Raw genomic sequence first — 17,503 nt, forward strand, 5'->3', positions numbered from 1 at the left:
CTGTTTCTATAGCAGCCTGGACTTCTAATGGCAGCTACAGTGACACGAGATTTTCTAATCTCTGTTCAAGGCGGGATTTTCTAAGCGTTCGGCCATAAAAGAGGGTTCATTACCAACTTTATTTGGACATCTCCGAATCACAACCTGTAAGTATGTTTAAGTTAAGTGTTTGTTTTCTCCCGAGCGTCTTATCAGTATGTCGCGCTAGAACTATATGTTAATGCTAACGCATTGTTTACCGTGAAGTTGTGTGCTCAGTTTGGTTATGCAAAGTTTCTCAGGGAAGGCAATTATTTTGCAAGAAAACGCAAATGTTTTGTGAGTGAACGCAAAGTTTCTTGGAGGAACAATAGTTTTGCAGGAGATTGCAAATGTTCTGGAGAGAATGCAATGTATTTTTTTTGGAGTGAACGCAGTGTTTTTTCAGGGGAACACAGTCATTTTGTTAAAGATTGCTATGTCAGTTGACCAATCAGAACACAGTATGCTACTGAAAGGTGGGGTTTAAGGAAACTGAATCTTTTGAACAGCTTCGTGCAAACCGTTTGGGGATCTCTGAGAATTGAGGTAATTTTAAAAATGATATTTTGACAAAATGACAATGTTTTTTTAACATTGCATGGATTTAAAACTATTGTACAGGACTTATAAACAGTGATAAGAAGCTTAGAATTTTCATCCTACTGGCTCTTTAAGCATGACATTTTTTGACATTCAGAACTGTACAAGTGACATGTCTTGGCTATTCTATAGTCTTTGGTTAGACCTATCGGACTGTGCCATCTGGAGTTTCATGCCAGAATTCTGTATTTATCTGTATACATTTTAAAACACTATTACGACAAGGTTATATTTAATTTATAATATTTTATATTTATTAAATTTTATATTATCATCTCACATCATCTGCATTTTCTATAATTCATTTATATAATAAAAATAGACATCTGATATGATTTAATTAAATTATGAAAAAACAAACAAACAATATAATTCTTATTCTCAAGAATTAAAGATCAAACGGAAAAAAAAGAAAAATGATTGCACAACCACAAGCATGCAAACGGCCTTTGAACAGAAGAATAATAAAGCAGTATGGCGCACTTTTTCTTAGCGTCAGTTTTAATAGTGACTCATCGATTCATCGCTTGGTTGAGAGTGAACTTACTCTGGGTTGATGAACGTACTCCCAGACGGGTTTTTGGAATCAACATACCTCAAGTTAGCAAAGTTTGAGTAAGTTATAGCAGATGGTAAGTTAACCTTGCATTCTGGAATATACCCCAGCTCTGTTTTGATTCAAAAACAAGTCTCATTGCAGGCATAAAATGAGATGTGAATTTTGTTTTTAACCTTAAACTAATTAGTTTGACAGTAAAGACTAATTTAAACATGTAGAAGAGTCACCAAATGTTTTACAGCATGAAAATTGGTGCCTTAAACTGGTTTTAAGCCCCAGTGCGAGGCATTTTCTTACACAACTCACATATGATGAAGAAAAGTGATTTAGCAAAAAGCCCAGCATGCCGACGAGCCACATGGATCCAAAAAAACACGATCTGAAAGGCCAAAACAACAAAGCTCCAAAATACAGCTTCACCAGATTAGAGGCTTTGTCCGGAAATATAGTTCCAACAATAGTCCATCAGGCAAAACAGACGATTCTGGGAAACATTTATATCCAAAAGGTTATGCATTGAACAACCTGAGCATAGCTTACTTGCATAACGTATGAAACGCTTCAGTTTTTTAAAAGAGTGCCATGTGGAATAAAATTCAGGTCCCTGCTTCCTAATCTAAAGAGACAGACTCCTTCTGATTCACTAATGAAGCCAGAAAGAATATGCAATTGATGCCTTGATCTCTCTTGCCACATGCCACAAGGACCTGCTCACCCTGACCAGACACGATTCATCTGTTGTGACACACGCTTCACTTACACAAGCTTTTTCGGAAAGACACCAGTTTGGGAATGAACACTTCAACCAAGCCAGCACAAGAACCCTCCTCCATTCATAATGCAGGTCAGACAGAATACAAGTTGCACATACTATCAACTTTCCACTGCCAAAAGTTATCCAAACACACTAAACACAGGCTGTGTGTGTCATGTTCTGTGCTGATACAAAGCAAACTGCAGATGTCCAGGGAGTACATGCTCAGACAGACTTACTGTTGTTTAGAGAATAATTTTCACAACTTACAACTTTCACAATGTCATTTAATGTCACCTAAACAACAATTATGTTGTTGAAAAAAAGTACAATACATTGAACACAGCGTACTTCAGTCTCACACAGCCTCATTTTCATTCCTCTCATAAATTAAATCTGGCACTACCCTGACAAAGGTGAATATCTGAAGTCTTTTTTGCATTTACATTTACATTCATGCATTTGTCACACCAAAGACCTTTTATCAGAAGAAATGCACACTGTGTTGAAGGCATAGGCTACATTTTTATCAGTTCAATCGTGGTGATTTTACTTGTAATTAAACTCATGATCTTGGCATTGTTAGCATCAAGCAGACACATGAAAAAAAAAAAAGAAAAAAAAAAGGAATTGTGACCCTGGACCACAGTCTTAAGTCTCTGTGGTATTTTTGTAGCAATAGTGAACAATACATTGTTTGGGTCAAAATTATTGATTTTTTTAATGCCAAAAATCATTAGAATATTAAGTAAAGATCATGTTCCATGAAGAGATTTTGTAAATTTTCTACTGTTAATATCTCAAAAGTTAATTATTGATTAGTAATATGCATTGCTAAGAATTTATTTGGACAATTTACACTTCGAAAAATGTACATGTAAGACTGGTAAAACATTTACAATATTCTATATATATATATATATATATATATATATATATATATATATATATATATATATATATATATATATATATATATAAAGTTCTGTGTGATTTTTGGTGAATTGTATATAATCAAATTTAACACAACACAAAAACTGTACTAAGAATTAATTTTCATCAATTTCGGAAGTATTTAGCCTGTATATATATATATATATACACATGTAAAACATCTGCCCCTTTTGTTTACTTTAAAAAAACAAAAACAAACACTAGCTCTTCTATTCTTTTTTGTATTCTATTTCTGTTCTTTTTATTTATTATACAATTAACAAAAAAGACCTCTAACACTAGCTTGCTCTATTCATTTTCTATTCAATTGGCTTTCTTTTTATGATAGAATTAAAAAGCTGCATTAAGCTAACTGAGAAATTGTCACACCATTGATTTTGATTCCTTTTATTGACCTCATTTGTAAGCTGCATTGGATAAAAGCATCTGCTAAATGACTAAATGTAATGTAATGTAAATCTAAAAAAAAAAAAAAGACATGACGGTTGAACTCAAATTCTCTGCAAAGAACATTCTTCCAAAAAAAATCCTATTTTGTAGGAAATCTAACAGCATACAGTATGGGTTTGCACAACTAGGTTAATTAAATCATTTTGGTGTTCAATGCAGTTCTTCAGTTCAGATTCCTCTCAGTCCAAAGATACGCTTTGGAATAAGCCACAAATACATGTTTAAATCAAGCTCGCTCAAGCGCACGTTGTTAGTTGCAGCACACACACATCTCAATTTGCAAGACAATTTGGGAAGCAGCAGTTCGCATACCGTGAAACCAAGGAAGCAAGGGAAAACATTTTTAAAGTGGGCCACTCTTTGCAAATGCAAATGACAGTAATGATAATGAGGACTTTGGCATGGCATGAGACATTAAATGGCTCTCTAAGCTCAAAGCGCAATGAAGCCATCTGTCACCAGAGACCCGTCACTGATAAACGTGCTGATAAGACGGCATAATGGAAACACGACTCGGACAAGAACAAAAGCGGTGGTGGAGTCCAGTGACAGCTCGCCGCTGAGGCATGACAAGCGCTCTGCTACAGGTGGAGTCCCTGTCTGCTGATGAAGACTGTTTATTATATATGCAGATATCAGGAGGAAAAAATATGCATAACAATAGGGACTCAAGTTATTTAAAAATGTGTAACCTTTATACTGATCTGTCAAATGTCATTTTTATTTAAAATGTGCAACTCATTGGCAGAAATACTGGAAAAAATTCTTACACAGTTTTTTTTTTTTTTATGTACCTGTATATACACTGATAATAGGAAGAAGAATATGCATTACAATAAAAGATGGAGATGGACACACAATTAACTTTATAAAAAAATGTGTTAACTTTAAATGTAACTATAAATGTAATTTATCATTAAAATGTGGAACTCCACAGTTTTTTTTACATATATTGATACGCAGAGGAAAAAATATGCGTTGCATTACAATAAAAAAAAACTATGCGAGACTCAATTTACTTAAAAAATGCAACACTTATTTTTTATAAAAAAGTTGAAATGTGGAACTCTACAGCAAAAATACTGCAATAACATTTTTTTATATATACTAATATAAAGAGGAAAAATTATGCATTACAATAAAAGATGCAAAGGGAATCCATTAATATACTTAAGAAAATGTAACCTTTATATTTTACAATATTTATAATGTGAAAAAAAGAATTTAATCAGTATTTTTTTTTTCAATAAAAACATCAAAGTCGTGTACAATAAAAATATATTTTTTCTAAGAAATCATTTAGGCTGAATTCAATTTTATATTGTTGTAAGCATAAACATCAATAAATTGTGTTAGAATTATCTTTCAAATAAACTGTGCTAATAAGGTAAATAAAATATAATATGCACTTTTACTTTCTTAAATGAATATATCTTGTTTTAAAGAAGTTCAGATATATATTTTTATTGGAAAACAAGAGAATATTGTGAATGCTTGAAATGATCAAACATAAGCATTTTATGTTATAAAAGCATTAGTTAGTGCTTCATGTGGTTTAATTAGTCATTGCACAATAAAGTCATTTCAATGAATCACTGAAACTAAACTAAATATAAAGAGTTGTGCTGACCTAATGGCTTCTCAGGGTCCAAAACAACACTTTTATAATAACAACTGAATCTGATCATGCAAACATTAAACGTGCATTGCATTGGCCTGCCTATTATTTGAAAGCCCTTGAGCTTTGAATGATGCTCAGTGGAGATAACTGTGCAGTAAATCCCTCTATTAATAGCATTCAGTGTAGTTAATGGATTACAGTTCTTGTTCTCTGGTTTATCGATTAGAGCCAAGACTCGCCTGCTCTCAAAGCCCCAGAGTGCACTAATGAATAACGACTTCAATTAAGGTTGTCTAATACTTCAACGTCTCCGGCTGGATAAAATCATCTGACTTGGAAAGCATCAAGCATGCGGCAACATGGAGCTACAATACTGTACTAGACCAACAAGACCTCAGAAATAAGTTCACGTTTATAATCAAAGAGGAAATGATATCCAAATCATTTAATGTGCTGCCAATCTATGCAAAGGTTTGCTTGGATACTTGCTTGCAATAGTGATGGACCAATAATTCAGCCAAAGCCATTATTCACATGACTTTTTGAGATTATAAGCACCAGCCAATTAAAGAAACACGTCTAACCTTGGACTAACCAAGATGTAGATTAGTTTGGTTTTTATCAGAATAGATTTGGGGAAATTTAGCATTACATTGCTTGCTCACTAATGGATCCTTTACGGTGAATGGGTGCCGTCACACTGAGGGTCCAAACAGCTGATAAAAACATCACAATAATCCACATCACCCCAGCCTATATTGTTTGTAATAAATCAATCAATCAATCAAGACATTAAATTAACTTTAAATGACTGTTTATGCTTTTTTTTACTGGAGAAAGCAATATTATGAATTGAGGATGTGTATTATAGCTAGAATAAGTGGTTAGAAGTTAAAAACTACTTAAGGATGGATTTATTTGTAACAAAATTTTCACGTATGTTAACTGATGTACTGGAGTGGTGTAGATTACTTGTTGATTATCATGATGTTTTTATCAGCCATTTGGACTCTCATTCTGACGGCACCCATTCACTGCAGAGGATCCATTGGTGAGCAAAATCTGTTTCAATGAAGAAACAAACTCATCTACATTTTGAACGTTAATTTAGAACTGGCCAAACAAAGAAAACCTCACACCGGTCGACCGCCACAACACACGTACATTTAATAATGGATGACATTTACAAGCGACATTTTGCTGGCACAACCTTTCTTGGATGTTTATTACTCCAAAAACGAAACCAAAACCACACACACCAGGTGGGTAAATTTCAAGCCAATGGGTAACCTTTGAAAACCTGAAGAAAATGTCAAAAACTCTTCTGCAAAACAAAGAGACAGTGCAAACATCATGACCAGAACTGTAATGATGTGAGGTTAGTACTCACTTTATACGAGTAGGGCATTTTGCTCAGGTCAATTCCATCCTTCACCAGCTTATCCCTTATCATTATCTTCAGCTTGAGTTTAGGATACACCACCGGCTCCTTGTGGTTCTCTAACGCTTTGAAGTCATTGGAGAGTCCGATCCTGGGCCGGTCCCAAGTAGAACTGACCCAAGACTTGGTGCATTTCTGTTTGCAGTCACTAATTTGAGGGCACGTGTCATGTGGAAGTGGTTCAAGGGTGAAATACAGTCCTGGTGCCACCTTCTTGTCATCATCCCGGAGTCGCTCCACGGCCCGGAGAACCTTTTCCCGATGATGTGGAGTGAAGATGCCGATGGCATCCAGGTCAGGGTCTCCTATCTGTTTGCACACCTCCAGGTCATCATAACCATTGTCAACAAATGACTCCACATACTGACACAGCTGGAGGGTTTTCAGCCACTCGTAGACGATAGTGGGTCCGCTGTTCATCATTCCCAAATCACAGGACATTCCCAAAAGCCATTAACGTTACATACATTCTTGCCATCTTCAGTGCTATGAATATCAACACTGGCAGTCCATCAATAGTAAACAAGACTTTCCAGTGCTGAATTCAGTAATAAAAGGCAGAAAAAACGAGTGTTACATGCCTAAACATATGAGGGAATAGTAAATCTGAAATCAAATTTGGTTTCAGTGTAAAGAATCCATGTAAACAAAGTTTAAAGCGCATCATCACCTGCCGTGACACAAAATATGAATAGTACAATGAATACAAGCTTTCGCGTTTGGAAATGCGTTCGCAAAAGTGTATCTTTTGTTAAATAAGTTACCCAATCTCCCAGCTTTTGGGTTCTTGACAGACGCTGGTTTCCTCTCAGCAAATAACTTACACTTTATTCCTCACAGCTTCTGATCGTCTTTGGCGAATCGCTGTTTGTATCCAGTGTCATTGAGTCGCTTTCTTCCGCGTGTCGGTTTATTTTCCATTGATCCGATCCTTAAATATACAGGGCAAATGAAAACAAAGAAGATACAGCTTCTGCTGTGCTGCGAACCAGACAGACTGAGCTCGTCTAAGTAATTCAACAGACGCCAAATTGAAGTTTCCCTCCCCTTCATTCTGATGCGCGTTTCTCAGCTGTTTGACTTTAGAGCCCCCTGCAGGCCGCGTGACGAACCGCAGCGCTATTTGTCCCCACAGAGGAATGTTTTTAACTAAACGTTTCTTAGATAAATAAAACTAAGTGTAATCGTGACAGTTTTGTGTAGAGTTAACATAAATGGAATTACATAAATTGTTAAATAAGTGATTTATCGACATTTAATATTAGCCTTTATTACATTTTTACTCCTGTTTGCTTTCATTAGGCATCTATGAAATAAATAATTACTATATAGCCTATATAACATAGCCATCTAATCAAAGCAGGTGATATAAATGCAATATTGCTTTCTATTTAGATTATACATTTTATTTCAAAAATGTATTTTAGTGCTGTCAAACGATTAATTGCAAGCAAAATAAAAGTTTTTGTTTACATAATATATGTGTGTACTGTGTATACTTAATTTGTATATGTAAATACACACACATGCATGTATATATTTATGAAAAAACATGTTATGCATTTAAAATATTTGTATATAACATAAATTATATGAAATATAAACATGAAAATATTTTCAAAATATATACTGCACGTGTGTGTATTTACATATACATAATAAATATACACAGTATACACGTTATGCAAACAAAACTTTTATTTCGGATGCGATTAATCGTTCGACAGCACTGATTTATTTTTCTAAGGTAAAACAAAAACCAGAAACAGTGCATATATATTGTATAATGATTATGTATTAATGAAATTATAAATATAATCAAATTGTTTAATCAGGTGTATAAAACGCCTACTCATTTTGATTATGATGTATAAGTGTGTGCGTGTTGCAGAAATACACATAAATATGTTTTTTATTTTCTATATTATATTTATCTATTACAAATTATTATTTATTTCTTCGGAATTGAGAGTTCAAGCTGTAAAACTGACATCTAGTGGCCAAAGTTTGCAAAATGAGGTGTGGAATCAAAACGGCTTTAAATACATCTTTCTGTTACATTTATTTATGCCTTATAAACATGTTTCCTAAACTGTTGGGTGGCAGCAGATTAAGACAAACATTCATGTGAAAGTCTGAATAATAAAAATGTACAATAAGTCGACTGCGATGAGAAAACCTGCAACCCCACCCCACGGAGAATCTTCCCCAAAACTGACCGTTTTCAGGAGAGTATTTTTTTTCTGGAGTACAGCAATGATGTTCAGGGAAACTATAACAAATAACAATGCTGTGTGTATACTATCAGAAATAAAATAAAATAAAAGCACGCTTTCATAATAATCAATAGAGAGGAAATACTTTTGATTCGTTCCTTTACAAACATCTCACTAGCAGGACTAAAGAAAATTAACCAATATATAAAGTAGATGGATGTTTCAAGTTTGTAAACACGATATCATGCCTTTTGTGCAAGAGAAACCAGAGAACGAACAGTACAGAGATGGCCAGTGATTTCAGAGACTCTTCAGCTCATCTTTTCCTCTTCCACAGACGACCAAGCAGATGGCTCACCAGAAAAAGATTTCATATTTGATTAAGCGAGAATATTTAAACAACAAGTTCATCTCAAAATGCACCCTTTCATATTCATTGTAAATTTAAAGTCAATTATATATATATATATTAGAATATCATTAAACTGGCAATGAAGACAAATCTGAGAGAGTGTGCGCCACATTTACACCTAGCATATAGTTAATTTTGGTCCTTAAAGAAACAAAATGTCCAAAATAAAGACCAATACAATAAAATGACTTTGATGTCATTACAGTATAAAACACACAGTGCAAAACCACACAACTGCTCATCGAAGAGAAGCTGAATTTGATTTTCAGTTTGTCAACACTGAAATTTGCAGTTTTGTGAGATATTTACACAAACATCATGGCAACAGAAGGAGTAGTTTGCTATGTCTATCTATCTATACATGATGTAGAGATGCTATGAGGCTGATGCATCCTCTCCTCTCTGTGAGATCAAGTTTCACAGCAAAGCAACTCTTTGGAGTCTAGTCAGATCACAGCCACCATCTTCAGTAACTCTGACTGTGTAAGCCCTCTCAAGTTTGTCTTCAGAAATAGTCATATTTACAACATTTGGCAGCAATGTGACAAACAAAGAAAATGAAGAGAAAAGCCTTCATGGAACAGTTCACCCGAAAATGAAAATGTACTAATCCTCAGTCTATCCAAGATGGAATTTGTTTGTTCATAAGAACAGATTTGGAGAACTGTAGCATTGCATCACTTGCTCACCAACGGATGCTCTGCAGTGAATGGGTGCCGTCAGAATGAGAGTCCAAACAGCTGGACACACAGCTTTTTAATTGGTGGACTGGACTCTTGTGATGTTTTCATCAGCTGTTCAGACTCTCATTCTGACGGCACCCATTCACTTTAGCAAGGGATGTAATGCTAAATTACTCCAAATCTTGTTCTAATGAAGAAACAAACTCACCTGCATCTTGGATGGCCTGAGGATAATATCTTTTCAGCAAATATTCATTTTTTGGAGAATTAACTCTTTCATATGCCTGATAGGAAAATAACAAGCGTCAACCGATTTGACAGATGCTCGTAATCTGAAACACAGATAGCAGCAATTCCTTGCACCTCATAAATAAGAAAACACACTTAAAGAAAACATCCCAACATATGCTTTCAAATATATTGTATCTTTAGTTTATATAAACGTGAACATACACATATTCTTTCGCACATGTATGTTCACGAACACACGTATATGCACACGAGGTTAGGATATATTCATGGGTTGCAAAAGCAAAGGCAGAAGGTAACGCCCATCCGAGGGGCTGCTGACCGAAAGCATGGAGTTGCACTGAACATTTAGTGGTCGCCTCCAAACACAGAGATAGATATATTCAGCTCTCTGTGAGGATGACAAACTCATGCATTAGTCCATCCGAAAAGTCTTCTTAGAAAATACACAGAGAAATCCATTCCTTACGTACTTCAGAGGAGGAAGTCACCAGGTACTGTACTGAGTCTCGCATTAGCCTCGAGATTTCCTCGTCCAGGAGCAGTTGCATTATGGGAGATAAGGAGGAAGATGTTTTGCATATGAAGAATCAGTTCTCTTTGCACATTTCAAAGGTGTCTCTTGTGTCCGGAGAACGGACGGGTTTCTGACATGTCATTCATCTCAAGGCACATAATCAAGATCATGCCTGACACTTACCAACTCTCACTCGTGCTCCTCTTCATGATAAAAATATCCTGCTCCCTTAGATCAAAAATAATTTACTTGCTCCAGATCTCTGTTTGTACATAACCAGCAAATATTCAGCAGCTGAAACCTTTTAAAAGCACGTCTGGGTCATATTTCGCCCCCAAAAAAGTTAGAAAAACTTATAACAGTTTTTAGAAAATTAAACCATTTTTTTGGACTGTGAATAATTGGGCATATTTTTATTCTGTAAGTGAAACAAAATAAATAAATGTACCAAAATGATAAAAAAACATTTTAATTGACAAAATATATATATATATATATCATAGTGGTATTTGAACTGTCTTTAATTTATCTGTCTTTAAACTAAATAAAACATTTAAATTGTGTTACAGTGTTCTTTTCTAAGCACAATGCGAAAATGAATGATCTTACAAAAACTTGTCTTCATGCTAAATATACATTTTTTCTTTTGATGTTGGTATGAAATATGAGCCAGACACGTTTTTAGACAGTCATGCTAATTAGATCTTTATATATGTATATTCAAAATCAATATCATCTTTCTCCAGTGTCAACACAGCGTATGGAGTACATCAAGTCAGATCTCTTCCCTAAAAGTTCTTTTGAGACCTGATCAGCGTAAACCAACAAAATGATGCATGATCAGATCAGCTTCACTGCCCAGGCCCGTCTGCAATTTCATATGGCAAATTAATCACATGATATGTGGTAAATACAGCAACTTCCAGCCCTTTAGAGGTGAAATTAAATGGTACTTCATCACACCTTACGTAAGACAATCCGGCCTTTTCCACAGCTAACATGATTACCGGGAGAATCTGATGAAATCTACTTATGCTTCAACCTAAAATCTAATTTATGTAATATTTTGCTTGAAGAACACCCCTGCCTCCTAAAAATAGGTTTTCTTTATGCAAAATATTGCTTTTGAAGTGAAATATTAGCTAGTTGAGATTCATCTCAATTCCAAAAACAAGAAAAAGCACTAATTTCCTAAATTAAATCACTAGACATGCAACCCATTCTTGCTCTAGTGACAGATTATCAGAAGCATTAAGCTTGGCAATGCTGCAGACGTTAGACTTTCTTTTGTCAGCTCTATGTCCCTCTGACCCATTTCATTCATCTTAAATCTTTCATTTCCCTTAAGGTCCTTTTTTGAGTTTCTTTGCAGACAGAATGGCAGTGAAAATGACAGCGTGGCGGGTGAAGGTATAAGACAGGGGCAGCTCCGGTGATGGGCCTCCTCTCCCAAGACAAGATCCACGGCTGTGTTTTCAGAAGAGGAAGCTCAACTGCCACCGAGAAGGAAAGGAAATCCCGTCCTGATGCGTTTCGCCTGTCCCGTTCCTTCCCCTCCTGTCTCCTCTGTCTTTCCGCAGCTCCTCAGCTCGAGGTAATGCTGCGTGACGTTGTGCTGAGCGCTAGTGGCAGTCTCTGGACATCACAGAGAGAGAAAGATACAGGAAGAGAAGGAAGAAACGGAGAAGAGATGATGGATCTGCTGTCTTTATAGGAAGGTGCGCTGACTCCCTGCAGGGACTTCAGAGCTGGTACCATTTCTTGTCCTTGTATTTCAGCATCACCTGGTGGAGAAAGGCAGATGGTTTACTCATTATGAAACAAATTATGCTAACACAAATAGAATTCAGAATCAGAAAGAGCTTGTGCATACAAGGAATTTGTCTTAGTGACATAAGCTTCCAGTACACAGAGACAACAACAACACACAGACAATAAAATATAAGATGAGAATTAAAAAAATACACATGTAAACATAAATAGACAAATGTTGAAAAATGAATTGAAAAATAAATAAATTGTATGTACAATTGTGCTATAGATGACAGAATGGAATAGAATGGAATAAAATAGAATGCAGGGATGTACTAGGATGGAGGTGGTAACAAATAAATATTAGGTTATTGCACATTTTTATTGCATAATCTGGGGAACATTTAACTGTTCATGAGGTAGATAGCCTGGGGGAGGAAACTGTTCTTGTGACTGGCTGTCTTGGTGTCTGCGACTCTGAGGCGCCGCCCAGATGGCAAAAGTTCAAACAAGGGATAACTTGGATGTGAGGGATCCACAGTGTTTTTCTGAGCCCTTTTGCTCACTCTGGATGTATAAGGGCGAGCAGGGGAGCACCAATAATCCTTTCAGCAGTCTGAACAGTTATCTGTAGTCTTCTGATGTCTGATTTTGTAGCTGAACCAAACCAGACAGTTATTGAAGTACACAGGACGGACTCAATGACGGCTGAGTAGAACTGTTTCAGCAGCTCTTGTGGCAGGGTAAACTTCCTCTGCTGGCGAAGGAAGTAAAACCATTTTTGGACCTTTTTAACAATGGATTCGATGTGAGTGTCCCACTTCAGGTCCTGAGAGATGGTGGTTCCCAGGAATCTGAATGACTCCACTGCAGTCACAGTGCTGTTCATGATGGTGAGTGGGGGGAGTGCAGGGGGGTTTCTCCTAAAGTCCACGATCATCTCCACTGTTTTGAGCGTGTTCAGCTCCAGGTTGTTAAGACTGCACCTGACAGCCAGCTGCTCAACCTCTTGTCTGTAAGCAGACTCGTCGCCATCTTGAATGTGGCTGATGACTGTAGTGTCGTCTGTGGACTTCAGGAGCTTGACAGAGGGGTCTTTAGAGGTGCAGTCGCTGGTGTACAGGGAGAAGAGCAGCGGGGAGAGAACACATCCCTGAGGGGCACCAGTGTTGGTGGAGCGGCTGTTTGAAAGTGAAAGTGACGTGACATACAGCCAAGTTTGCTGACCCATACTCAGAATTCATGCTCTGCATTTAACCCATCCAAAGTGCACACACACAGCAGTGAACACACACCCGGAGCAGTGTGCTGCCATTTATGCTGCGGCACCCGGGGAGCAGTTGGGGGTTCGGTGCCATGCTCAAGGGCATGTCAGTCATGGTATTGCCGGCCCGAGATTCGAACACACAACCTTAGGGTTAGGAGTCAAACACTCTATCCAACTAAGCCTCGACATCTGCATTTGTCCTGTTTTGTCCAGATGTTGCAGGATGAAGTGCAGTCCCATGTTGTCTGCATCATCCACGGACCTGTTTGCTTGATAAGGAAACTGTAGGGGGTCCAGTAAGGGTCCAGTGATGTCTTTCAGATAAGCCAGAACCAGTTTTTCGTTAACAGTTGTGTAGAGAGATAGTATGAACGGGTGTGGGGGTTTTCTAATCTACAATAAACTCATTCAGGTCTTCATCAAGTTGTTGATCTAGGGTAAGGTCAGTGCTGGGGGATGTTGTCTTGTAGTTTGTGTTGGCTTTCAGACCTTCCCACACTGAAGTGGAGTCAATAGAAGTGAACTGATCTTCCAACCTTTTAGCATAGCCAGTCCAACCTCCTTATTCAGTGTGTTTCTGACTCCGTCTTTGTGATCTGATCAGTGAGTTTTTGCAAAGCCAGGCTCACTGGCGCTTGCAGAGGATTGTACACGGCTTAGGGGAAGTCGTGGCCTAGTGGTTAGAGAGTTTGACTCCCAACCCTAGGGTTGTGGGTTCGAATCTTGGGCCGGCAATACCATGACTTAGGCGCTCTTGAGCAAGGCATTGAACCACCAACTGCACAGGATAAATGGCTGCACACTGCTTCGGCTGTGTGCTCACAGTGTGTGTTCACTGATCTGTTTATGTGCATTTTGTATGGGTTAAATGCAGAGCACGAATTCTGAGTATGGGTCACCATACTTGGCTGAATGTCACGTCACGTCACTTTCACTTTTTTTTTTTTACACACTCACGAGTGAAAGAAGATTTAAAGTTAATAAATAGCACTTCTAGATCAGGACAGCACATCTTCTTTAACACAGTTACATCTGTACACCACCTATCACTGATGTAAAAGCATGTCCCACCACTGCACGATTTCCCCGTTGATTCTTTCCAGATGTAGCGCGCTGTCCGGTATGGTGTCATTCAGCCAGGTTTCCGTGAAACAGAGCAGCAGAGTGTGAGAAATCCTTATTTGTCCGGGACAGCAGAAGTAGTTTGTCTCTATTGTTAGGTAGAGAGCAAAGATTTTCCAAATGGATGCTAGGCATCGGCATTTAAAATCCATGCTTTCTGAGCTACACAAGCGTGCCGGCTCGCTTCCCCTGTCTGCACGTCCAGAAGCATCTGATCAGAGCCGCTGCTCCGACAACCACAACATTCAGTAAAACATCGGAATAATTGAAAACCGGTAGGAGATTGTGGTTTGTTCTGCAGAATGTTCAGCAGTACATCCCTGGTGAAACTGATCATGTTTGAAAAAAAAAACATTAAAACAACTGGAGAGCAGCGCACCATGGCTGCCATGTGTGGTGTCACCTTGATGGTTTGTCAAAGATTATGGCTGCATCTCAAAACCTAGAGAGCTGCCTACCTAAACAGCATTTCTGGACATCAATACTGGACTCTTTTGACTTTACTTTATGGCCTAAAATGCAATATTTGTGTCATTTGTCCACTGCTTCTGCAGTGTAAATCCATTAAAAAAACGATGTAAATAGCATAAATCAGTTAAAGAATACAATAACCTGTAAATAATGCGCACTCTCACTGAATCAGTGTGTAGTCAGTGAAACATTATATACATTTGAAATGTTATACATTACTTCATGTTTTAACAATTTAACAATATATCTGTCTATTGTTTTAACTTTTTTAACATATAACAGATTATGAGTGATTGTATTCACTCAAAATATTTTAAAAATGCATATCCAGCAAAATACTCAATATATTATTAAATAAAATCTTATCTACTGGTGAAATTAACCATTATGAGCACTAGCAAATATTTGCCACAATATACATTATATTTAGTATTTTTTATAGTAGTTTAATAACATCATTAACCTCTAGAAACTTTAATTTAATCGCACAAACTTTTAAATTTAAACAAGGCATTGAATTGTTTATGCAGCCGTGTCTCTTATGCCTTTTGGAAGCGAATAGGTTGAAAGTCTGTAGGTAGTGAATGAATGAGCAATGTGAAAATTATTTTCTGACTTAGTGTTGGTTTTCCAGTACAAATATCTAAACATTCTTAAATCAATATATGTTTACTTAAGAAACTATCAGAAAACAAGACCCAATGTGTTCAGTCATTATGCATCGCGAATAAATATATTTTTAAGAATGTTGATATTGTAACCGGAAAATGACAAAAATACTCCGTAAAAAAAGTCACTGTTTGCAGTGAATGATTGAATTATTTCTGTGATTGCACAATCCTGGAGAGACTGAGATGTGCTCACTAGGTTTTGAAACGCAGCCTCTGTATCACTTTAAAATGCAGCAGTTGTAATGAATAGCAAGAGATGGTCTCACATCATGCGCGTGTTTAGAAAAGGAGTCAGCGCTGGCCATCATGGCTGCTGTCCTCTCCTCCAGCTCGCCTAGTTTCTGTCCTCTCTCGTCCAGAGCTATCCTCGCCCGTGCCAACTCTCCCACCACACCGGACGCGGCCCCCTTCATGCCCTCCATACCACCTGGACCTGGGATGTGCTGCGCCAGGCTGCGTGAAGCTTTACCAGCAGACACCTCTCCGACTGCAGGCCAGAACAAACAAGAGGGATAGGATTCAGTGCCAGCATACATTTTTCAAGAAAATACAAATTCTTAAACAACACTTAGTATCATCCCTTGTAGAGTCATAGCAGAAATTGAAAGCTTGTCTAATTTTTATCTGTGATAAGTACTAATGTAAGTGTGTTCATCTCATATTTTGTCTAGCTGTTTTCACTTTTTGATGAGGAAGTAGTCAATATGGTGCATTCATTACCATACCTGTATTGGCCAAAACTAGTTGTTGTTTTTAAGTAACAGCGCTGAAAGCAGATATTAATTTATGCAAATTACATGAGAAAAAAAATCTGAATTAACATTAATGAGAATTTGGAGCGAAATCTGGCTAATTTTCGTAAAAAAAAAAAAAAGAAATCGTTCTAAAAAATAAAATCCTGAAAAATATGTTTTTATTTCCTTAATGTAAAATTTTTGATTTCACAAAATATCTATATTTGATCTATATATGACCCTTTTTTTATTACGTGTCTTTGTGATATTCATTATTTGTTTTTCTCTTTGCCATACTTATAATAAATAAATAAGAAATAAAGGTTCTTTATTTCTTTCTGGAAAAAGTTAAAGGTTCTTTAGGAACCTTTGCATTCCACTAAATGTTCTTTATATGACTTAATGGTGTTTTCTGCTTTTTAAGTGTACTGCACATACATTTTTTTGATAGGAAACATTTTAAAAGTTTAATTGATTAAAAACATTATAGATATCATACAAAAAAAAAAAAAGATAAACAACCGGACAGAATTTTAGATCGCTTCAATTAAAACCGTTTAAGAAAAACAGATTTGTATGTTTGAGTGTTGAGTGCTTACACAGATCCTCTCGGTCTAAGGACTGAGCCCCGCCTCCAAATAAGCCCTTGAAGAAGCCTTGGTTTGGAGCCTCTGGTGTCTCCACTGGAGTAAACAGCTCTCCAAGCATCTCCTGCAAAAATGAGCACCTCGAAATAAATGCCAAAATGGCTAATTTTGCCAAAAGGTTTACAGGTATGATAAGACATGATGTACACAGTCTGACCTGCAGGTTATCACAGGTTTCCTGGATATAGGTGATTCTTTGGATCTCAGTGGGCGATGTGAGGTACAGGGCTTGGCCTTGGTTTGAGAAACAGAAGGTTCTAGCTATCCTCATGTCTGTCAGCGGAAGGTAGTTCACATCTAGCAGTGGCCGCAGGCTGGGCAAACTAAAAAAACAGACCATTTATGAGACAAAAAACTAAATA

At 37.0% G+C, this 17,503-nt stretch overlaps 1 protein-coding gene and 1 pseudogene across 1 annotated transcript in view; both read right to left on the reverse strand.

Moving 5' to 3' along the window:
- The window catches only part of LOC113116901 (sterile alpha motif domain-containing protein 5-like), a 60,386-nt gene extending 52,989 nt beyond the window's left edge, over window positions 1-7,397 (reverse strand). The window contains exon 1 of the mRNA XM_026285201.1: window positions 6,350-7,397. Coding sequence (XP_026140986.1) covers window positions 6,350-6,841 — 492 coding nt within the window. The 5' untranslated portion in view covers window positions 6,842-7,397. The remainder of the gene's footprint in view (window positions 1-6,349) is intronic.
- A 1,040-nt stretch (window positions 7,398-8,437) lies between these two features.
- Window positions 8,438-17,503, reverse strand: part of LOC113117608 (syntaxin-binding protein 5-like) — a 41,206-nt pseudogene continuing 32,140 nt past the window's right edge.

This window comes from Carassius auratus, chromosome 17, assembly GCF_003368295.1.
Source record: "Carassius auratus strain Wakin chromosome 17, ASM336829v1, whole genome shotgun sequence".
Taxonomy (NCBI): Eukaryota; Metazoa; Chordata; class Actinopteri; order Cypriniformes; family Cyprinidae; genus Carassius; species Carassius auratus.